Source organism: Idiotropiscis lumnitzeri, chromosome 14 (assembly GCF_059441095.1).
Source record: "Idiotropiscis lumnitzeri isolate Australia: NSW breed Sydney's pygmy pipehorse chromosome 14, RoL_Ilum_1.0, whole genome shotgun sequence".
Classification (NCBI taxonomy): Eukaryota; Metazoa; Chordata; class Actinopteri; order Syngnathiformes; family Syngnathidae; genus Idiotropiscis; species Idiotropiscis lumnitzeri.
Window position 1 is genome coordinate 4,820,738 of NC_142404.1, and position 23,633 is coordinate 4,844,370.

Below are 23,633 nucleotides of genomic sequence, written 5' to 3' on the forward strand. Positions count from 1 at the left end.
TTGGTGAGCCATACCTATCAAAGATACATTTTTACCAGGATGACTACATCCGTCCCTGTGATTGGCTGTAGACCAGCCAATTTGTACACTATCAGAAAAAAGGTAAAAAAAAAACAACCTTAAGAATCGACCCAATTTTTAAGAGGAGACTTATGATACACCTTTTTAGTTAGGCTTATGAATGATTTATTTTCCTCTTTTAATTTTGGACTTTTTTTAAATGATGTAATCTTACTGTGTTTTACTTCTTAATTTATTGTATTGTTTTGTCTTAGCGTTGTCATTTTTTTTTTTATCTCCAGTGTTTCCTTGTGGTGGGGAACCGGAGGCATCTGCACCATGATTAGGGTCTGCCTGGTCAATCTGTGCCGGGGGTCTCTGTGATGGTGGCGCACCCTGTGGTTGTGGGCTGTTACTTCTCTCAGTGTGGATGACTTCCCCTTAGGTACTCTTTTCTCATATGGATTCTCTGCGCCTTGCCAATTCTTTTTTAACAGGTTTTGTGTATGTCTGTGCGCACTGGCATGCTCTTGGATATATGTCCTTGTGTATGTTAGAAGTGAGGGTGGCGTCTGTTTTTATGTTGCATTTTGGATGTTTTTATTCTACAGCACTTTGAGTTGCATTTTTTGGCCAAAAAAAGCGCCATATTAATTCAATTTGTTTGATTGATTGATCGATTGATTGATTGATTCAAATGTAGGATAACAATTTGTAGCCACTTTAATTGGGCACATTTTAATGATATATTTGGGGGATAGAGTACCTTAATTCAAAAGCTATTAAACTATAAACTAAATTGAGTAAAGTTTAATGTTTATGGTTAGAAAGGTGCACAAATGGGCCATTTCCTTTTTGTTTTCAGCCCGTTTTTGGTTGTATATAATGCCGTTTTAATTAAATAAACAGTAGACCAGGGATGGGAAACTTAATTCACTTTGTCCACTTCAAACCAATTATATTAGTTTATATTTATAATATTTTAGTTTCTCAATAAACGTATTCGGTACAATGGATCCTCTAAAATTGAACAAATCAACAGTAGTATTGGCAGGAGACAGGGACGTGGATAACGTAAATTTGGGAGTAATTGATGCCTATCTATGATTTATTTATCTAGCCTGGTATTTATTTTTGCCTTTGTTCTGTCTAGCACTCCATTGTGAAGAATGGGTAGGTTGTTGTATAGTTTTTTTAGTTATGGCTTGTGTCTCATGTTGGCCACGACTGCCTATATGAGAAGATTTATTGTAACTCAATGGGACCTTTCCTGGTTAAATTACGGTGAAATAAAATTAAATATCTGGCTGCTCAGGACAATATAATCAATGCGATAAACTGCATATCAATAATATGGACAAACTTACTTAACTAACGGCATCTGACTGCATATTTATGCAACTATTACACCATGGAACCGTAGAACTCACTTTAAATGATTTTAAATGGATTAACTGGTGTCACAGATTTTACTTTGGAGGCTCCACATTTCAATTAAATTTTTTAGACTAAAGCTCATACCTGAGTCCAGATTCCGGCGTATTAATCGTATCGTTCCTAAATTGATCAGTCAGTCCTGAAGTGGCTTTTGGCAGATGTCCTGATTCTTCCTCCTCCTGTTCCTCAGTGTTGCCTTCTGCAGGTTCCTCCACCTGCTCCCTTGGTGAAGATTTCATGACTTTGTTTTTAACATCTCTATTGTTTTCCTCCTGTTTTTCCTCTGTTGGCTCTGCTCTCCTTGCGCTTTCATTTCTCGTAACCACTAAGACAAGAAGGACTGACTTCAGTAATTTGGAAAAAGAGGATAAATGGATGATGGCTGTATGAATGGGTTACCTAAATCAACGTGGCTTTTGTTTGGTCTTATATCAGACTCTGCAGACTTGTGAAGATCTAAACACTATTTAGACAACAATTAATTCAGAATATTGTTTGGCTGCCATGAATGTGAAATGAACAAAGCTGAGTTGTGTTAAAATATCACAAAATTGTAAATTAATTGGAATAACTCACAGTTTTAACCGGTGCACAATAGTGAACATCCCCAGACGGTACATTTAAGTTCAGTTTCCCATCTTCTTCTAAACAGAGAAAAAAAAAACAACAACATTTTATAAACAACATGTTTAGAAAAATGTCACTGGGATTTGTTTTTTTTAAGCAGGAAAAAGCAAAAAAAAAAAAGTTTGTGTGGTACAGTTTGACATAAGGAGCTCTATATTTGTAGCATGTATGCGTAAATGCTTGCATGTCGTTCTTTTCATTTTGGTGCAAGCCTGTTTGAAAATTTGGTCCATTTCTGTCTGTCATGCTGGACGTTACCGTGTATAGGAGGTTTTGAAGTTTAAATCACAGAACAACCAGCGGCTGATGTTTAGTCACTCATGAAAACTGCTTGCCAAACCCTGTACACTGCGCAACAGTTTAATCAGTTTGGACCACATCAATCGATGTGCAACCAGCCCAACAAAAAATGTGTGGTGTTTTTGGGGTTCAATAGGGAAAATTGAAATTATGAGTTTAGTCACGGAACCAATGAAACTGAAGGAACCAATGTATGTTTCTTAAATGCCTTTGCTACGAAACCCCAATTTGCTCTTGGTGGCAACCATATTGAGAATTATTAGAATTACTCTTTTTTTTAAAAAAAAAAACAATACAAACAGAAAGTCAAAGAATTCTGAGTTCTTGCAACCCCCCAATAACCTCATCTTACGTGTTAAGTATAGATGATGTATACAGTTAGTGGTATTGCTGCAGAGCAGAGGTGCTTATTAAAGCCCTGTCTGCGCACAAAAAAAAATAGACCGGTATCAAGTGACAGTGACATTGTACAATAAAATGGAAGCAGGGCCAGTTGGTGATTGCATGTTTTTTTTGTACATACCAGATTGTGTGTGTTCTTGTTGCAACACCATGACACATGGTAACATCTCGCCATCTGCAGACAATACCTGGAAAGCTGTGAAGGGCAAATGGCAGCATTGTCTAATGTTCACTACTACCACCCCAATTAATGCTTTTGACATTTTAAGTGAAAAATTACACACGATTAAAAAAAAAAAAAAAACACATAAAAGGAAAACGTGGACCACAACACCCTTTGCCAAGAAACTGCGCGTCTGGTATATAATCACGGAAACATCACCCTTTCCTCAATCTACAACTAAGGTAAATGTTAAAGACTCTGTAAAGTGAAAAAAAGTTAAAATGAAGATGAGTGACCATTGAATAGGTTTGAAACAAAACCAGCTCAATACTTAGCTGACACGTCACTCACATATGTGCTCAAATGCCTGCCGACAAATACAGTAATCTGGGCACTTGACCTTTTTTTCGGCCTTATTCAGAAAGATTGTTGGTAACTTTCCCTAAAGTGTGTCAGTGGTAAGGCGGCTTTATTTCAAGATATTGGATATTTGTGAGAGACGCCGGTACCAGCGGCTGTTACATAAGGCAAAAAAAAATCTGTCATGGCCCCTCCGCTGGTCCGTGATCCAGCGAAAGAGGTCGCCCACTAGGTAGATGCCAGTTCCGACTAGAAAACTATGTGGCTCACGTACCAGCGGTGGAGCCGTCCCGTTCGCCATCATCTCGACAAATAGAACAAAACACATTCAACTAAAACATAAAGTTTCCTGCATGTTCTTATGGTAGAAACAAGACAAGTTATTACTTAGTAAATTGCAATTGTGGCGTTTGCCGCAGATGAAATGGTGGCGAGAAGAATTTATAGAGTGGCGGTATACCGATTTATGCCAGGGTTCCAAGTACAGTAATCCCTCGCGATATCGAGCTTCACCTATCGCGACTTCGCTGCTTTGCAGGTTTTTTTAAAGTGCTTTTTTTTAATAAAAATTTTGGGCCTGAGAAGAGGTTTTATTTTTTGTTTCATTCAGCTGTACAGTATTGCATTGTAAAATAACAGTAAAAAATAAAGCTGACTACTTCGCGGATTTCACCTATCGCGGGTTATTTTCTGAGCGTATCCCCCGCGATAAACGAGGGATTACTGTACATCACTGGGCTCCGTTTTAGCGACGCCCAAAAAATTCGGAAAAATTGAAAAGGTGAAAGATATTTCAACACTAAATGCCAACAATTCTGTAGTATTTTATTTCTCAGCCATTGCACATGTTTTCAGTTATATTCAAACATATTTGATGTATGTTGACACAAATTGCAAAAATGACTTACATGGCTTGAAGTGATTGACTCACCTTGCTGCTCTATGTTGTCGTCGTCACCAAGGATTCGGTGCTGGTAGTTGTCGTACAGTGACAAGTGAATAATTTCCCCATCAGGGCCGAGAATCATGCACCCAACAGCTTGACCGTTCTGCAAGTCTGACAACAGGCCACAAGATTAATGAGCACGTGAGTAATTCTACTTACTGTGTGGACTGTTCTGCACAGCAATGTCATGCTTTGATCTGTGTAGGCATCTGTACCTCTCAGCTCCAAAGGGAGAACCCCCCTGACCACGCTTCTCTTAGCGTCGCTGGAATCACAGGAATCATGGAGATTGAGTAATCGGTTATGTAAAAAGGCGGAGGAGCTCTGCCTGCCTGGACCTCTGCATCCTGCAACGCATCCCAACACTCCCACTGGAAGAGGTGGAGACCCTTGGAGTAGAGGATAGCGCAAAGCAAGGTAAATTGAAATTATCAGCATTAAGACTAATAATTAAAAATAATGCTCAATTTTGATGCACCATCCGCCAGGCCCAGCAGAACTTCTGATGATTTCTTAAACTGTTGCCCAGGCTGTAGCATCTCCTCACAGAATTGATTTCCAGTTTTGTCCCTTCCTGCTGCTTTCTTTTGACAATTCAGCTGTTCTATATGATGGAAGAATAATACAATCTTATACATATCAAGTACAAACACCATCAAGACAATGTTTTATCACCATATTTTTTGACAGCGAGTAACAAAGGAAGAAGCAGGGGACGGTGATGGGAGGCCTTCCGACAGCCTGATTCTGTTCGGACCACCGGCTGAGTCCGTGTCCCGCTAGCATGCCCCATTGTGACATGGCGGTCTTCTATAGGCGGCAGGTGGACTTCCTCAATATTTGAACCCTTTCGTTCTACCTGAAACAGCCGAGTCAAACACAAGTTGTGGAGGTCATCATCAACATGAGACTGTCGCTGTTCTTCTCTTATTCTGCTATGTATTTAATTTCTGTTCTAATTACCTGCTAATTTATATGAGGAAATATGGAATGCGCTTTGTTACAGCTCCAGCTGTTGTGAAATGCGCTATATAAATAAAATTCTATTGAGTTGTATTTCAAATCAATCGGCTTTTAGCTTTGATATCGAGCCAGAACATATTTAGATGCTCTGTTGAACATTGATACGACTGGAGAGCTGTCAATAACTTTTTATTTTCAGTATCCTTATCAACTTGTGTTACATATTGTTTAAAATCAATAGATATTTTGCTATAACCCAAATCCATCCATCATCTTGTCTACATGACTTATTATGTAAATGTAAATCGTTGTTTTTGTGCTGGGGCAATGATCTAGTTCAGCGTTTTTCGGAATAAATAGCCGCACTATGCATCACTGGTCGTTCCTACCGGCGTGTTTGCAGATTTGTTTCAAAAATTAGATTTGATTTTTTACTGGCCAAAAGCAGGTTCAACTCCAAGCACAGGTGGTGTGACGCAATTTGAGCGTATTTGATCAAGGCTTAGACAGAAGAATTCGGCGTTGTGCAGACATGCAAGGTGGAAGTAATTGGATTTTATTTTACAAACGTGACAACAGCATGGGACAAACCCTCTGAGTCATTGGAGAAATCAAATTATTGAACGGAATGTAATCAACATCTTTTTTTTAGTAGAGACCTCAACACTATTGCGGGGAATGGGTGTGGGAGTTGGCCGGATTTCGTACACAGATGCACGATAGGGGGTGCAAGGCGGTCTCCGATTGCCCATGTCATAATCGAGGCCAACTACATCACCCACAAGGGGAGATAGTGTAGTTGACTTCCCAAGGTTATGCACGGACACCAGTGAGTTTCCTAACGTACTGCACTCTGAACAGACGGATTTTGGTGCAAATGGGGGATGGCGCTACAATTGGCCGGCGAAAAGACTACTTCCAACCCGCAATGGCACAAAGGCATAAACCTCCCGGTTACGCCCAATTCTTCTTACGCCAAGTCTAGCAATGTCAAAACAAAGAAAACTCCACCCATGAACACAATTAGATTTCGTATTGCACTAGACTTAGATTGCTGCAAAATAGGTTCTTTGGTGTTAACGTGGACTTACAGCAGGTGGGTGCTGATAGTAGGATTGTGGAGTGACTGGAGGTTCAGCTCTCAAAGGAGGAAGAACTAAGTCTGTGGGGTGCACGTCACAGTATTATTTACCATACACTTCAGCTATGACTGACTTTCTTTCCAGGCAATACCTGAGGTTGGATTTAATTCCTGCTCTTCATGTGACAGATGCTCTGCGGGAACATGTCAACATGTCTGTGTAATGAACTTTATCCACATTTTTTTGTATTTCTTTGCCTTGTTTTGGTAATACATGCATGTGCATGCATCCACACACATGCACATAGACACACTCACACCCACACACACACACCTCTCCTATTGTTGATCCTGGTCACTGAGGTTTGAGGGTTGACCATAATCACAGATCCTCCCGGGACTGTTGCAACATCTTCAGGACTTAAGAAAAGGGTTAAGTCAATTGTTTTGTTTTGCGAAGTCTCAGCATGCGACACATTGACCTGGAAAAGAGGCAATTAAATATTGTCAATCGAGTGGAAACCTAGAAAAGGTACAATATTCACATTTCATGTACTTTTGGACCAAGAGGAACAAATTACAAGATGCAAACATATTAAATGTATTTTGTATTACCTGAAGTTCTTCTGGCTCTTTGAGGGTTATGTGATCTATACAAGTGTGAAGATCAAGTACCAGATCCAAGCGGATTGTCCGATCACTTCTGTGTACTTTATTCACATCTGCATACAAACCTGATTTGAAGGTACGACCAGATTATGATGTTTTAAGCAAATCTTCACTTCATCCTTTACCTTTAGTCAGATTCTCCGAAGGAGAGTTTGTTTCTGCAGGGTCACTGAGCAACTTCGGATCGTGGTGTTCTCGGGTGGCGCAATGTTGGGAAACGTTTGCACGATGGATGTTTTGAAGTGGAGGTAAGGTCGGTGTGGCAAACCGCCAGGTCAACTAGGTTGGAGACATGCACAGTCAAATTTGTCCATTTTCTGTAAGCTTTATCCTGTTCAGGGTTTCAAGGCACTGGAACCTATCCTAGTAGATTCCAGGAAAAAGGTCGACTACATCCCGGCAGGGGCAGACATGCCAATTGTCAAACACAGGCAATTACCCGAGGCCTCGAGATTTGCAAGGGGTCCCAAACTGTCACGTTCCTGTTTCTCTGACTGACAGTTTTTGACAGTTTCTTTGGTGAGGGTTGAAGGACAGAGCCTCCTGCAACGCGTGCTGACAATGACAATCATCTTGGTTTATAGGTGCAGCAGAAGCGGAAGGAAGACACCGGATTATTGTATTGTTTACCAACTGTACATCATCTTGATCATTTGTTCCATAGTCTTATTTATTCCTCGGATATTATTTGTCTTAAATCTGGCTATACTTTCTTTTTTCCAAGGACAAAGTTATTGCAATGATTTCATTTCTAAAGCATTTCTTCGTTGTGTAGTAACGTTCTGTGTGTTTATTGCAGTTTTTGGCATCCAACTTCCGCTGTGGTTCTCGCCATGTCTTTGTGTTTAGTTTTTGTAGATTTCACATAAATCTTTGATGTCATTGTTTTTCGTTTTTGACTCTGCAAAGTTTCTCAAACAGCGTGACAAAATAATCAGATGGTGTAGCTTCCATCAAATGTTAGGCAAACCCCTGCTCTGTTCAATTTTAAAACCCAGTTGAAGACTAATTTTTATTCTTGAGCTTTCGAACTTTGACCTCTTCTGGCATCTATTGTAAATGTGTTCATGTGTTTTAATTTGTGTACTAATTACCTGCTAATTTAAAAGATGACGTATGGAAAGTGCTTTGTTGCACCTCCAGCTGTGTGAAATGCTATATGAATAAAATTGTATTGTATCCCTTGAGGTAATAATGGGATATCTAACAGCATGTGGTTTGAGTGTGTAGCGCACAAGCGGACCAACCATTCCTCATCTTCTGCATTACGTTGCTGGACTGGGCTATTCTCTACCAGTGTTCCTTTCTTTTAGGCTGAGTACTCAATTTTTTAACACATTTTTGGTGACATAGGGTGAGGTTCATAGCTGGTGATGCACTGACAGTGACGAGAGCAGACAATTTTTATGAATAAGGCCGGACCAGTAACTAGGTCGTGGGCAGATGGCGGGGGACTAACTGGCAAAAAGGGTCAAGTGCCCAGCTCTGGTCACAACACAGAGCATGGCATGACTGAAAGCTTTGACACGTGTCCCTGAGCCACTCGTGTTTAAATACTGAGAGACATCAGGCCATGCCCAATCCTATATGACAAATAAATATAGACACAACAAATTTTGTACCCAAGAAGTATCTCGCATTTCAAAAATGACTTCTGCCTTACACAGTACAGGTGTACATAATGAAGTGACGATTGAGCGCATAGGGAGTGAAAGGCAGAGGCTGTGGTCACTTCCTGCTAACCTGATCATTCTGCTGACGCAAGAGGAACGCGGTTAGCCGTTGGTCAACATTTTGCGTGTACTGCCGTGTGATCCGCCTCCTCCTGTCTGGCACCCGTGACCCACATTCAGTTCCTAGCGTGACCAAGTCCTGCAGAAAGACATTTTGCACAGTTTTGCTGAGTCCTTGTAAAGTTAAAGGAATTTGGATATTTCTTTATTCGGGTTGGGGGCGAGGTGAATGTCTTTCGTACTCGTGAGTAAAGAACCAGAGGTCCCCGGCGAGTGCTGTATGTCTTCGGGATGGTTGACTCTTCACATCTGAGCAGACTTCCGCTGTTGGTCAGACGCAGTAGAGCATCATGGGATTTCCAGATGTAGTAGTCCTATTGGGGTAGTATCTTTTAATGATTTTTTTAGGGATTGAAGTTGTTCTTATTTAAATGCATTATGTCAAAATCAGCCTTCACGGTAGACGACCGGTTAGCACGAAGGCCTCACAGTTCAGAGGTGCAGGGTTTGATTCCGGCTCCGGAGTTTGAATGTTCTCCCCGTGCCTGCATGGGTTTTCTCCGGGTACTGCGTTTTTTCTCCCACATTCCAAAAACATGCACACCCTGTATTGACTCTAGGTGTGTTTGTGAGCATGAATTGCTCACCTTTGTGTGCTCTGTGATTGGCTGGCAATCAGTCCAGGGTGTACCCCACCTACTGCCCGTAGACAGCTGGGAAAGGCTACAGCACGCCTGCGACCCTTGTGAGGTGAAGCGGCTCGGATAATGGATATCACAATCATTAGAATGCCAGATGTCTTAAGAGACTTTGATAAATTTAGATACTATTTTTTTGTAAGACAAAAAAAATCACATTTATTATCTACCGCGAGGAAAATAATTGTAATAACAGTAGGCATTTTAAAGGTTTTTAAGAACAAAAAAATATATATATAGTGTTGTAATAAATAAATAAAATAAATGTGTTTTTACAAATACAGTACATGTAATTCATAAAAACATTGCATGAATATTTGACTTTAATTTTTGTGTTCATCTGTTTTGTGTTGTCAAAGAACAAATTTGGTTGGTTATCTGCATGTACGATTGCATGCCATGTCCATTTTGCACAAACAACCAATATGAACAACAGTACAAAATGCAAAGTAGCTTGTGAAAATGTTCGGCCCTTTGAACTTTTTGACTTTTTGGCTAATCTCAGTCTTCAAACATAACAATATGAAATGTGTTTTTTTTTGTGTGTGTGCGTGTCTGTGAAGAATCAAAACGAAGTGGAACACAAAGGCGAAGTGCATTAAAATTCATGTGATTTTTTTTTATTTAAAAAAAAACTGAAAAGTGTGTGGCATGCAATATTATTTAATCTAATCTCGGGAAAAGGAGGTTCAACTAAGTATTAACTCGCGACGTGGGGAGGTATTTGGGAGAACATATTCACACTTTTCATTCTTCACAAAAAAAAAATTATGTCTTTTTGTTTGAAGCCTGAAATGTGGCAAAATGTCCAAAAGTTCAAGGTGATCTAAAACTTTCACAAGCCACTGTTCAAGACTTTTGGAATGTCATACTTGATTTTGGAAAATACTTTTATGTTATGCATCTCATATGTGTATGTTTTGTGGCATACAGGATCAACATATGATTCAGTTGTAACAGCTAAATTATGCTATTTAAAAAAAAATGTTCACATGACAAACTAATTAAAGTTTGGTGCTTGTGCCACAAACTTTGCCGCATGCTAGAAAGATCATATTACACTCTATAAGAAGTTAGGAAAATGTGAATGACTCTACATTCACAGATAGCTTCTTTGACATTTAACTATATATTTGTTGCGCAAGATACATCCAATCCCAAGCACCTGTGTTCCCTGACTTTTATTTTTAGTTTTAAAAAAAAAACTAAACAAGCAAATTCAGCTACCATCTAAAAAGAAAATAGTTCTGAAATTGTTACGCTATGCTATGTTTGAATGTTGCATAGTCGATATGCAAATAAATAAATAGATAACTAAATAAAAAAGGCCTGCCTAAAGTGCATCTGAGCGAATTTTCACATCATCTACAAGGGCCTAAATCTGTGTGCTATTTTCAATTGGCAATCAAAAAACAAAAACTTCACTCAGAAGCTTTGCTAGGATCACATTTACAAAATTACAAAACGGGCCACTGGACACACCCAATTAAAAATTAAAATCAACCTTGGTCCTGTGGCCCGTTTTTTTTTTTTTTTGTGTGTGTATTTTTGTGCTTAGAAAGAAATTTTACATGAACCATCATGCAATTTTTCACAAACAGAATCATATTTTGTTTTTTTGATTGGCATTTTGAAAGGGAAAGAACGAATGATACAAAGATTCACAGTTATTTTTTTAACTGTTATTTTGTCAAGTGTTTTGATATTTGCACGATTAACATAAAAGATTCTGGTGTATGTTTCAGTTTACTTTTTATCAGGCATGTAAAAAAAAAAAAGCCACAAAATTGTTGGTGGTAAACACGGTGATCATTTCTAGTTCCTTTCTAATATGAATGAGGTCAGAGCAAGCAAGAATAAAGTAATAAATGACACTAAGTGGACATCAATGCTTCCATTGCCTCCTCTAATGCTAACAATTCATGAGAAATTTGACATTTGGGCACCTGCGGTGTGAAGCAGACGTCAAGGCGGCCATGATCGCCTGCACTCGCTGTGATGACACGACCGCACCCCCGACTCAGCGGCGACAGCGACAAATCCTTCATGGTGTTACTACCCATATCATCTAAAAAAACATCGATTAAACGAGTTCACACATTCCAGGATCAATGATATGATCATCCCAGTGATGGATCTGAGGATATACTTAATGGTGGAAAACTTTGTTAAGAAAAGGACAATGGACGTACCTGCTGCCTCCTCAGTTTGGTTTAGCGCATGAGTGCTTGTTGCTAGGAAGTATGATTCAGTACTTTGTGTTAGTGTTGCCCCAGCTGTAGCTGCTTGGAGTAACGCACGTACGCACACACACATTTAGAATGACAGTGTTCAGGAAGTGTCCCGATTGTGACAGCAAAAGTAGGACAGGATCAGGTTTTTTGTGGGCTAATTCTGTCCCCACTTTACACAATATGCATAGATGTACACTAATTAGACAAATATATCATGCATCGCTTAATCAATCAGATCAATTAAATCTTAATTATTCATCCTAATAAGACATGTGCAACTCTATGCTTTGACATTGGTAGGAGCAGTTTGGGGAAGGCCTTAGTGCACAAACCAAGCTCAATAAGGAATTATTGGATGAGTATGGTGTTGAAGAAAGAAGCCCATCAAATAACCTTTAGCATGAAAGGGATCATGTACACACAACACACACACTCAAAAATCAGGTATGAAGTATGCTCAGAATTGGGGAGAACAACACTTTTTTTTTATTTTTGAATGAGCCCTACACTGTTGTCTATTTTGTGTATTGTAATGGATGAATGAATGTGTATATTTACACTGGGCTGTGTTTTATGTTCATTTTCTGTTAGGTTTTATTCCTTCTCACCCTTTTATCAATCAATCACTCAATCAATCAACCAATTAATCAATCAAATCAAACTTGATTTATAGAGCACTGTCATACATGACAATGCAACCCAAAAGGACACAAACACATATATGCAAACATACGCAAGTAAAAGGTAAGAGAACTATGAATGACTAAGAAACCTAAGCCTGGTACAGAGCATCTCATGACAAAACATCGTCTCATGGAGCCGTCTGCACCAGGACCAGATTGCAAACCACAGATGCAGGCCAGTCAGGTATCCCAGAGGGTGGTGTGGAGGGGTATCAACTCTATCTTTTGTTCATTTTTCACTTCTTGTTCTGTATAAAAACCCCAATAATTTTGTCTTTATTGTGAGGGCAATGTTTTAGGTCCATTTTGTTCTATGAAGATTCATTCCTCCTCATCCTTGTAGAAGGTTTACCCAAAATATTGTAAGCTTTATAGAGGGAAAAGAGAAATAACACTGACTCAATACTTTTGTCTAGATATTGTACTCAGTGAACATCGCTTTGAGCGAGGTGAAACAGTGACCGACTGTTTTGCACATCCTTCATTCTACCCGTATCGGTATGGGTTTTCTCCAGGTACTCCATTTCCGATCACATTCACATCCATATGGTTTAGTGAACACTCAAAATTGTCACGGGGTGTGACTGTGAGAGTGAATAGTTGTTCATCTTTGTGTGCCTTGTGATTGCCTGGCAACCAGTTCAGGGTGCACTGCCCAAAGACTGCTGAGATAGGCCCGTGACCCTCGTCTGGATAAGCCATTCAAATAATTGATGAATGGATGGTGTTGAGCGCACACACATCAAATATTCAAATGTGTGTGTGTGTGTGTGTGTGTGCACGGGTAAAATTGATGTCACGTCCGTCTGAGCAATGGTCAGGGAAATTTTAATTATGTGGACCGCTCTTTTTATACTCATGTCAAAACGTTTTTAATCAGATGACATTTCATTGTCAAAATGTCAAATAAAGCTCAACAACCGACATATATAAGTGCGAGTGCGTGTGTGTGCGTAAAATGAGATAGCACAAGCGAAGACAGACAAGCTGATGACGTCATGGTCCACATAGTAAACGGCAGCAAGCGTGTGGTTCTAAGTCAACATTGTGTAATTTAAAAATAAAAGGAATAAAAATAACAAATGAATACATGTTGTTAATGGTGATTATCGATTGGTCGTCATCCATTGTGGTAGAGAGACGCAATCAGGAACTGTTGTTTCCATGGCAACGGCCAGGTTTGCTGGCAGAGTAGCGAATGAGTGGGCCCAGGCATTACTAATCGTCACAGAAACGTCGCTCGCAAGCTAACGTCGCTACCAAGCTAACGTCGAGTTAGCGCAGGAGGAGACCGAGACCAACGGACCGGACCGGACCGCATGGCTGGCTGCTTGGTTGCTGCTTCGTGGCCAGTATGAGCCGATCGACACGTTTGACTTGACGGCACCGCTGTGAGCACATTGTGAGCATTGGCTTTAGCATGGACTGCCATCGTCAAGCGACATTCGCGTGCTAGCGAGGCAGATAGCACCTGTTGTCGCTTTATCGTCTTGATGCGAGATTGTATTCATCCTTCACACTGACGACGCAATACATCCTTCGCAGTGATAGTAAAAGTACTCACATTGCATACTGTAATTAAATCAAAACTATTTGTGTAAAATAATAGTACTTAAGTATATTTACCGGCACAGTACCTGTGTAAAAAGTAAAATAAAACAATAAATAAATTACACCTAGGGCTAGGACATATGGAGAAAAGGGAATATGATCTTCCCATCTTCTGTTAGCACGATTTTCTCTCAATATAGTTTTTAAATTGCCAGTTTTAAATAACCTGTACAGAGAACTAAACTGAAAGGTACTTCAACATTTAACAACGTATGAACAGGGCCACCTTGACCTACTCATAGAACCCGGGGATAGTCCTCGAATATAGGACCCAACCCTAACAAAGATGCTATACTCATTTTTCAACGTTGATATACAGATCAGCCCACATATTAATGCTTTTCATAAATTCTCATAAAACGAATAGCCACCGAAATAATAGGTTGGTCATCTCTAAACCCGGTGGTTGGTGGTTTGATGCTCAACACTTGTGACCATGTTGGATTGTCATTGAGTAAGATACTGAACCCCCAGTTGCTCCTGATGTTGTTTCATCAGGATGTGAATGAGGAAACCGTGTTAATTGCTTTGAGGACCAAAGGTAAGTGCTCGACTAGTGAAAGCCAATGTACCAATAGTATTGCACTGGTATAACGGACAATTAGAACTCTAAACAAATTTTAACACACTTGTGCCTACAATACTTACTCATGGAAAAGTAGTATTTAAAAAGTAATAATCAGAGCTCTGAATGTTGATGACATACATCTCACAATGCACTGTGCCAAATGTAAACATTGCTATTTTGGCAGGGGAGAAAAACCTGTCAGAACCTGGGGAAACACCACACTAGACAGCTGTCGTTAATTATGGCTGCATATTGCCAACAAATTTACTATACAATGCGAATCGCGATACGCATATATCCCCCCAAGGTAATGTATAGAGATATTTTAAATTTTTAGAAAACAGTCCTCAGATCATGGCATAACTTTAGTCAGCAGCTACCACTAGTTAATTACCTAGTCCAAGCAATTTGCAATATTAGAAATAACATTACATAACATTTTCCTAATTTGGCAAGCTCTGCTGCTATAGCCATATTTGTGGTGTTGTCCTGTTATTCAAACTCATCAAACACCTACAGCAGTAACTCCATCACATTTGATCTGGTGTGGCTGTCAAACATAACTGGTTTCGAGTATGTGTGGAACTATTTCCCATTCTGGCGAAATGTGGAGGCTTGTTCGTATTGTGTAGGTGTAATGTAGTCTGCTTGCTTCTGAAATCTCATTTCAGATTGCACGTTGTTTTACTTTGGTGTATAAATGAGGCGCAGTGGTTTCTGTTATGAATCACTTTATTTTCGTCTGAGTTATATGGGCTTGGACAAATGTGCAGCTGTGATTTTTATTTATTTTTATTATACATTTATTTACTGCGATTGGCTGGCAACCACTTCAGGGTGTACCCCGCCTACTGCCCGAAGATAGCTGGGATAGGCTCCAGCACCCCCTGCGACCGTTGTGAGGAGAATCGGTACAGATAATGGATGGATGGATCTATTTATTTCTTTTTTTTAGCTTAATGTGATTAAGAGGCAAATTTTGTCCTATCGCGGCACGGTGGCCCGACTGGTTAGCACGATGGCCTCACAGTGAGAGACAGCATCGGGCGTGGGTTCGATCCCAGCTCCGGCCATCCTGTGTGGAGTTTGCGTGTTCTCCCCGTGCTTGCGTGGGTTTCCTCCGGGTACTCCGGTTTCCTCCCACATTCCAAAAACATGCATGGCAGGCCGATTGAACACTCTAAATTGCCCCTAGGTATGAGTGTGAGCGCGGATGGTTGTTCGTCTCTGTGTGCCCTGCAATTGGCTGGCAACCAGTTCAGGGTGTCCCCCGCCTACTGCCCGAAGATAGCTGGGATAGGCTCCAGCACCCCCCGCGACCCTAGTGAGGACAAGCGGTACAGATGATGGATGGATGGATGGATTTTGTCCTATAACCCTCAGTCAGTCATGATTGTTTTCTTGTTGTGCTACGACAGCTACTTCATGGCACACAGCGTGATGTCGGCTTAGGTGAAGATGCAGATTTGGAGTGTTCCATGTCCAGATAAGGCTTTCCCATTACATTAAAAAAAAAAAAAAAAAAAAATACACATACTAGTGCTCCAGTGTTGTGCCTGGTCAAAATGTCTGCGCACTGCACAGCACGGACCAGCTTTCAGAGACGCGCCAGGAAACTTTAAAGACTATGCAATATCGATTCTGACGCCTCTGCATTGATATTATAATATATAGTAATAAATCATTCAACTCACAACCCTAGTTACTGTATACCAATGCTCCTATCTCAAGTTTGTGCTCACAAAATTAAAGCAAAAAAAAAATCCAAAAAACTTGCATCAAAAATCTTTAGAGGTGGGTTACCCAGTTCTCAATGTGCCACTATATGTCAAGTGACTGCAGTGTAACTATCTTTCTGTTTTATTTCTCATCAACCAACTGGTGTAGTATTTAAGATGGCGCTGCAGCTCCCCCTGGTGGTGACCATCCGCGTGGACCTGCTTCTGGTCCTGGTGTCCGTGCTCGCCTTCTGGACCCGAGTGCACCGCCTGGCGCGCCCCAACGCCGTTGTGTAAGCATCACTCATTTAGCACACTTCACAATATCATCTCAAATATACATTCAATGTCTTATAATGAGACGTGTGTGTGTGTGTGTGTACGCAGCTTTGACGAAGTGTACTACGGCCAGTTTGTGTCTCTTTACATGAAGAGAATTTTCTTCATTGATGACAGCGGCCCGCCACTTGGTCACATGATCCTGGCTTTGGGAGGTGGGTTACCATGACGACCATAATACCTGTCTGTGTGTTTGTCATAGGTTTACAATACATACAATACAACTTTATTTATATATGTAAATTAGTAGAAAATTCAAACACAAACTGAAACACATAAACATATATATATATATATATTCATTATATACCAGAAGAACAGCAAAACAGCGACAGTCTCATGTTGACTCGAAAGCTAATGAATAGAAATATGTCTTCAAACGAGTGTGTGTTTTTGTGTGCGTGCGTGCCTGTGTGCACTTTGCAGCCTACTTAGGAGGATTTGATGGAAACTACACTTGGGACCGAATAGGAGCAGGTAAGACAATACACACCTTTGTGCATGTGTGTGTGTTTTACATTGTTGATTGCATGCGTGTGTTTTGTTTAACTTGACAGAGTACCCATGCGGTGTGAGCGTGTGGAGTTTGCGTGTCCTCCCAGCCGTATGTGGAGCCTTGTGCGTTCCTCTGGCGTATTGCGTGACTCTGGAGATGGGCTTTGGTCACATGTCAGCGTTAGGAGCAGCGCTGCTGCTTTTGCTAGGTAACCAACCAAATGTGATACACTCAAACGTGCGCATGCAGTTTTAAATTGAGAGTTGAAAATTGGAATCTGAAATTGAGGTATCCCTGTTGTTAATTGCAGACAACGCTCTGATTGTCCAATCGCGGCTGATGTTACTGGAATGCATCCTGATCTTCTTCATCCTCTTGTCCTTCCTGTCTTACCTGCGCTTCTACCGTTCCACCAGCAGGTGAGACCAGACCGCCTCTGAAGCTTCCAGGGAGGACATGTTATGACCTCTGACGTGTGCCATCACAGCTGGCCTGTCAGATACAGTTGGCTCCTTCTTACCGGAACGTCCTGCGCTGCCACCATTGGGTCAAAAACACACACATGTACGCACAGAGACACTCTCTCGCAAGAAATGTGACCTGCATGCATGTGTTTGTATGTTCAGGGTGAAGTACATTGGCGCCTTTTCCTACCTGCTCCTGGTAAGCTTGGCCTGCGTGCACTGCTGGAAGATGATTGGCAATACCCGTCTGAGCGGCGTGAGTTTGACACATGCACACAAATGCACACACTGAATATCCCCAGAAGCACTGTAACACGTCTGACTCTGTGTGTTAGGTGTGTGTGTTAGTTGAGTGTGTGGGTCGTGGTATGTGTCTGCTGGTGCTTCCTCTCGTGCTCTACGTCCTTTGCTTCTATTTGCACCTCACTCTTCTACACCGCACTGGACCACATGACCAGCTGATGAGCCCCGCCTTCCAAGCCAGCCTTGAGGTACACACGTGCACACACACACACGCGCGCACACCCCCACACGCACGCGCGCACACACACAAGCATCCAGCTACTCATTCCCACGATTTCATGTCTGATTCAGATTACTGCTACTGAGCATGTGCATCAAGGACAGAAAGGCGGCTACAGCTCATAAGGCTGAGAGGCAGTTTTGGGAGAAACCTTGGCTAACTAGAGCAATTAGAAAGGAAATACGTTATTTACAGTAACTGGACAAAATTCCAGCAGATAGCGAGCATATCTTAAGGATTTTTGATTATGTTATGTTTTGTGTTGGCTTAGCGACTAGATGTCAGTATGCCGGCCGGCTCTCCCTAAACGCATCTCCATGCGTAGTAGGGCTGCACGATGAGTCGAAATCTAATCGACATTGAGGTTTGACGTAGTGCGATTTATCTAATCGCAAGACAGTGAGGTTTTGTATTTTTTCCTCTCTCCTCTAACCTTTGGCGTTTGAGTGACAGATGAATTAGCCAACCAGAATTGTCGATGCTCGGGTCTTAATGGCGCTGGCCAATCAGTGTTGTTTGCTACCACGTGTTAGTCTGTGCGCCGGTGCCTACAGTCAGCGCAGTCCGACAATAACACACTACGCGTGCACCTCAGTTTTTTTCTGTGATTGCCGTGTACCGAAGTGGTTGTAATGGAAGTAACTTCTGTCGCCGTAAATGAGGAGAGGGAGATGCTCGTGCTATAGACGGGCGTTACGTATATTATTTGGACGTACGGTGGATTTGACAAAAATGAACCGCATCAAAAAACAAAAACAAAAAAACCCATCAGATCCAGAGGCAACACAACCAACTTATTTAAACGTTTAAAACACCTCCACCGATTTGAGTATGAAGCTTCTCAAACAGATTCGAAATAAACCGATGAAGGGGAGGCAAAAAATAGCGGTCATTCACATGCTAAGCTAAAACAGTAGCATTCACGTTATGAAAAAAATTGGCTTGCGGAAAACTATCTCGTAAGAATTTGTGCGTACCGCCGACAAGCTCCCTCTCAGAGCATCTTTTCAGCACTAATGGCAACATTGTAACTTGTGATCGTGCATGTCTGATACAAGCAATGGTGAATATGCTTCTTTTTCCAGCCTCCAAAAAACTAATACAATATAATCGCCAGAAGAGAGAGCATGGTACTTTTCATCAAACGGTGACATGAGGGATTTGTATTATAATATTGATCAAATTGAACCTGAACTGACTCCCAATCGTAGTTTTGCGAGCATTGTGACAAGCTTGTGTGTGACGTGTGGGTGTGTGTGCGAATGCGTGAGGAAGAGTGCAGTGGAGGAGATGAGCGGATATGCTGCAGTGGCGACAGAGGAAATGAGAGACAAGTGTAAAGGAAAAGTTGAAGAGTGTATAAAATAAAACAAGTCAATGCAGAAACTGATAACAGTAGCATTTTAATGCATTTTAACATGTAAAATACAAAAAGCGCAAATCAAATCCTAATCGCAATATTGGTCTGAATAATCGCAATTAGTTTTTTTTGGGTTTTTTTCAAAATCATGCACCCCTAATGCGTAGAGTTCATTGTCCATGATTTTGATCGACAAGGTAATTGTGACTAGTTGTCAAATCTTGGCATCCCGTATACGTACGTACACAGACACTCACATTGGCACATGCACATACACGCCTGCTCACACAACATGTATACACATGTGCACGCACATACACTTTGACTGAAAAATATCTGATGCTGATTGAGTGATTGTTTGATTGTGTCACTCAGGGCGGTCTGTCACGGATCACACAAGGTCAGCCTCTGGAGGTGGCGTATGGTAGTCAGGTGACTTTGAGAAGCTCTGCCTCCCAGCCAATCCCTTGCTGGCTGCATTCCCACAAAGCCAACTATCCAATCAGGTGTCCTGCCGCCAGTTAGCCAGCTAATCAGGTGGCACCTTGCTAACACTGCGTGCGTCCGTGCATGTGTATTTATGTGTGTGTCTGTGCATGTGCATACTATATGTGCTTGTATGTGGTATCCGTGTGTGCGTGCATGCATGTCCAGGTATGAGAATGGTCGCGGCAGTTCTCACCAGCAGCAGGTGACCTGTTACGCCTTCAAGGACGTCAACAACTGGTGGATCATCAAGAATGCCGACAGGTAGGTGGCCCTCTGGGTGGTTGGTGGTTACGGCAAAATTGTCCGTCATATTTGCATCACGTGTGTCAGGGCCGACCTCGCAGTAGGACATCCTCCTCGCGTGGTACGCCACGGCGATGTCGTCCAGCTGCTTCATGGGATGACTACGCGATTCCTCAACAGGTAATTTGCCTTCATTCAATGGCGCATTTGGGGGCACCTGCTCGCAAGGGACTTATTTGTGTCTGTTGTTGTGTGCGACAGCCATGACGTCGCAGCCCCCATCAGCCCACATGCACAGGAAGTTTCGGGCTACATAGACTTCAACGTGTCGATGCCCGCACAGAATCTTTGGAGAGTGGTAGGTCACCTCTTTGGAACTTTTTGGGTTTGCATTGCGAACGTCACAGCTCACAGGTTTTTTGGGTTTGGTTTCTCAAGGACAATTTGACAAAAAACTAAATTTTGGTGGTTGCCAAATACTTTTGGTGCATTACCGCCACCTTGTTTTACAGGCGGCAGTAACTGAGCACTATTCTACCTTTGGCCACAGTGTAACGCAGGATTCTAGTTTTCTCATTAGCTGCCGTCAAAACAATTTGGGAATGGGGATTTCCGGTGCAAGTACCGATGGTCCCCTAAACCCATTTTGCGGGTTACGTGACATGTGCGGGATTAATTGATGACATGAATGAATCTCACAGCCTTTCCATTTTCTTTTACAAATAAATGACAACTGTGTTGCTTAGAGATGCGCGTCAGTAAAACGAGACAAAATCGAGATGTCAGGGGCCAGGTTGAACTAAATGACAGTGTAAAAATAAGTTGAGATTTATAGAGGTGACGATGGTGATGATTATGCCGATATCGATGTTGGCATTCATGGTTATTGCGATGACGACGATGGCAATAATGATGCGATTGTTTCAGGACATTGTGAACCGCGAGGATGATTTCGAGGTTTGGAAGACGATCTTGTCAGAGGTTCGCTTGGTTCATGTCAACACGTCAGCAGTCCTCAAGGTTGGAACAGGAAGTCGCCTCACACACAATGCTGACATTTCCCCCTGATTCACAAAAACCCATCTGTGTGTGTGTGTGCGCGCGCGCGCGTGTGTGTGGGGGTGTGCCTGCGTGTGGGTGTGTGTGTGCGTGTTAGTTGAGTGGCTTGTCTCTTCCAGACTGGGCGTCAGGACAGATGGAGGTGGTTGGAGAGAAGGTAAAAGGTCACAGCAACGGAGTGACGTGGACGGTGGAGGAGCACAGATATGGAACCAGTACGCCCCCGGCATCTCTCACACTTTATTATTGTTACACAAACCCTTACTCAAGTTGATTGGTTAATTAGGCCAACTTTGTAGGTAACGGTGGCAGAGGGCAACCTGCGTCAGTGGTGACACCCTGACTCTGATGCTATCATCTGGATGCAGAAAGCTGCAACAACCTTAATAGACATACAGACAGACAGGTAGTTTGTGTTCTATGCGTTTGCAGGTGAGGAGCAGAAGGACAGGGAGGCTGAACTTCACACCCCCGCGCACATTGACGTGAACCGGAAGATTTCCCTGTGGTCGAAGTTTCTGGAGGTTCAGGTGCGTCATTGTCGCCGCAGGTGACGTTGCAACATGTCGTTGTCGTCGAGGTTGATGTCATGCTGCAATGTCACCACCAGTGGAGGATGCTGACGGTGAAACAGGAAGACAATGAGCACAAATATAGCTCCGCCCCTTTGGAATGGATTACTATGGAAACAAATATCGCTTACTGGCTTCACCCCTCCACCAATGTGAGACGCTCGCACATGCGGAAGCTCAATGCTCATGTCATTGTGTGTGTGCGTGTGTCTGTTAGATTATAGCCTGTGTGTGTGTGTTTGTTCATGTATGCGTGCAAGAGCGATTATAACATCTGAGAGTGAATGAGTGTGTCTGTCTGCATGCGTTTTTGTGAGTGTGAGAAAGATTGTAACCTGTGTGTGAGAGGTTATAACAAATGTGTTTGAGAGATTATTAAAGTAAGTAAATGAATGAGTGATTGTAACCTGAGTGTGTTGTTGTGTCAGGCTCAAATCCATCTGATTGGTAACCCAGTATCATGGGGTGTGACCAACCTCAGCCTGCTGGCCTATCATGTCATGGCAGCCATCTACCTGCTGAGGAGGAGGCGAGGCATCAAAGACTTACCTGATGGTACGTACACACGCACCAACCAACAAACAACTCTTGCATCTCATTTAAATGTGTTTGTGTGTTTTTGTGTACGCACACACGGGCCCATGTAGCTGCGTGGGAGCGCTTCGTGTCACTGGGCGTGTTGTGCGTCGGTGGCTGGTTGATGAACTTTGTTCCGTTCGTCTTGATGGACAAGCGTCTGTTCCTGTACCACTATCTGCCTGCCCTCGTCTTCCTGCACCTGCTCAGCGCTGCCCTGCTGGAGCATGTGTACACACACTTACTCAGGTATTTGCACAGGCACACGTGCTAAAAAAGACTTGCTCACATTCACAAATGTCCACATACATGCACAGACACACACATACCAAGACTTATTAAAGACCCACACACATGTACACAAACCTACTCACTTTACAGACAGAGTTATGCATGCACAATCAAAGGCATCTCACTCACCCCAGAAATATGTGTGCGCATGTGCATCCGTGTGTTTTCAGCAAGGACACACACCGCCGTATGCTGCTGGGGTGTTCTTTTGTCGTGTTGGTGTGTGTCTTCCTGTCCTATTACGTCTTCAGTCCTTTGACATTTGGGAACCCAGAGCTGTCGGCCAATCAGCTGCGAGCGCTCAAGTGGAGGAATTCCTGGGACATATTGTATCGACGCCGCTAGACTTGTCTCCATCCGTGATATGAGGCCTTTTGAATGGACAGTGATTGCAAAGACGTCATGTCACGTCTCATCACTTTTAACAAACAATAAAGTTTATTTTTACTCACTTCCCTATTTATTAGTTCATCTATATGTTTTGTAGAGCGCTTGTTGTCATTGGAGGGGCTGGAGCATAACCCAGTTGACTTCGGTTGGGAGGTGGGGTACACCCTGGACTGGTCGCCAACCAATTGCAGAGTACATACAGTACCAGTCAATAGTTTGGAAACACCTTCACAATCAAATTGTCTCAAACACATGACGAGATCATGAAATTAAAGCCATTCACACTAGATATTACCGAGCTGTGAACTGAACGTCATTCCAGTTCATAAGGATCCATCCATTATCCGAGCTGCAAACTCAAAACACGACAACCCCAGAACGTATTTGAACCCTGCACCTCTGAAGTGTTAGGCCGACGTCCGTCCAGGTTGTAAAGATAAATACCAAAAAAATAAAAAGTATTAATCTTTAATTCAGGATTTTTTTAAAGTGAAAAAACACTCGATTGTTTGTGTTTCCAAATTATTGACAAAACAATGGCCTGGTCACCTGTAAATCTCAGGACATAAAGTGGAAGCCAGAGTATATACATCATTAGAATAAACAAAGAAGAAAAATCAAACAGATTCTGCTTCAAC

General features: G+C 42.0%; 3 protein-coding genes across 4 annotated transcripts in view; 2 read left to right on the top strand and 1 right to left on the bottom strand.

The window, feature by feature from the left end:
* LOC148323175 (interferon alpha/beta receptor 2-like) overlaps positions 1-764 on the top strand; it is a 22,701-nt gene extending 21,937 nt beyond the window's left edge. Inside the window, exon 8 of the mRNA XM_088314967.1 lies at positions 303-764. Coding sequence (XP_088171093.1) covers positions 303-347 — 45 coding nt within the window. The 3' untranslated portion in view covers positions 348-764. The remainder of the gene's footprint in view (positions 1-302) is intronic.
* kiaa2012 (KIAA2012 ortholog) overlaps positions 1-11,451 on the bottom strand; it is a 15,878-nt gene extending 4,427 nt beyond the window's left edge. Inside the window, 13 exon segments of the mRNA XM_088314962.1 lie at positions 1,522-1,762; positions 1,837-1,900; positions 2,023-2,081; positions 2,888-2,962; positions 4,221-4,346; positions 4,451-4,606; positions 4,714-4,867; positions 4,870-5,094; positions 6,895-7,001; positions 7,074-7,227; positions 8,692-8,820; positions 8,924-9,055; positions 11,326-11,451. Of these exon segments, the coding sequence (XP_088171088.1) occupies positions 1,522-1,762; positions 1,837-1,900; positions 2,023-2,081; positions 2,888-2,962; positions 4,221-4,346; positions 4,451-4,606; positions 4,714-4,867; positions 4,870-5,094; positions 6,895-7,001; positions 7,074-7,227; positions 8,692-8,820; positions 8,924-9,055; positions 11,326-11,442 (1,739 nt within the window). The 5' untranslated portion in view covers positions 11,443-11,451.
* A 2,056-nt stretch (positions 11,452-13,507) lies between these two features.
* On the top strand, positions 13,508-23,056 carry pomt1 (protein-O-mannosyltransferase 1). 2 transcript variants are annotated; one of them, XM_088314876.1, is made up of 20 exons: positions 13,508-13,687; positions 16,363-16,486; positions 16,581-16,687; positions 16,959-17,009; positions 17,090-17,236; positions 17,339-17,447; positions 17,516-17,575; positions 17,655-17,748; positions 17,828-17,983; positions 19,751-19,881; positions 20,030-20,125; positions 20,195-20,287; positions 20,369-20,465; positions 21,035-21,127; positions 21,264-21,381; positions 21,599-21,696; positions 21,777-21,890; positions 22,167-22,293; positions 22,386-22,563; positions 22,776-23,056. In XM_088314876.1, exons 2-20 carry the CDS (start codon positions 16,371-16,373, stop codon positions 22,948-22,950), a joined length of 2,160 nt encoding a protein of 719 aa, XP_088171002.1. In that variant the 5' UTR covers positions 13,508-13,687; positions 16,363-16,370; the 3' UTR covers positions 22,951-23,056. The 2 variants fall into 2 exon arrangements, with proteins under 2 accessions (XP_088171002.1, XP_088171001.1); XM_088314875.1 differs by having other exon boundaries at positions 13,509-13,698.
* The last annotated feature ends 577 nt before the right edge of the window (positions 23,057-23,633 follow it).

Excerpts from the sequence above, each read along its gene's own strand:
- pomt1 (XM_088314876.1), top strand. The coding sequence starts at position 16,371 with ATGGCGCTGCAGCTCCCCCTGGTGGTGACCATCCGCGTGGACCTGCTT. Across the intron at positions 20,126-20,194 it reads ATCATCAAGAATGCCGACAG|GGCCGACCTCGCAGTAGGAC; the intron begins GTAGGTGGCCCT and ends CACGTGTGTCAG. Across the intron at positions 21,697-21,776 it reads CGAAGTTTCTGGAGGTTCAG|TGGAGGATGCTGACGGTGAA; the intron begins GTGCGTCATTGT and ends TGTCACCACCAG.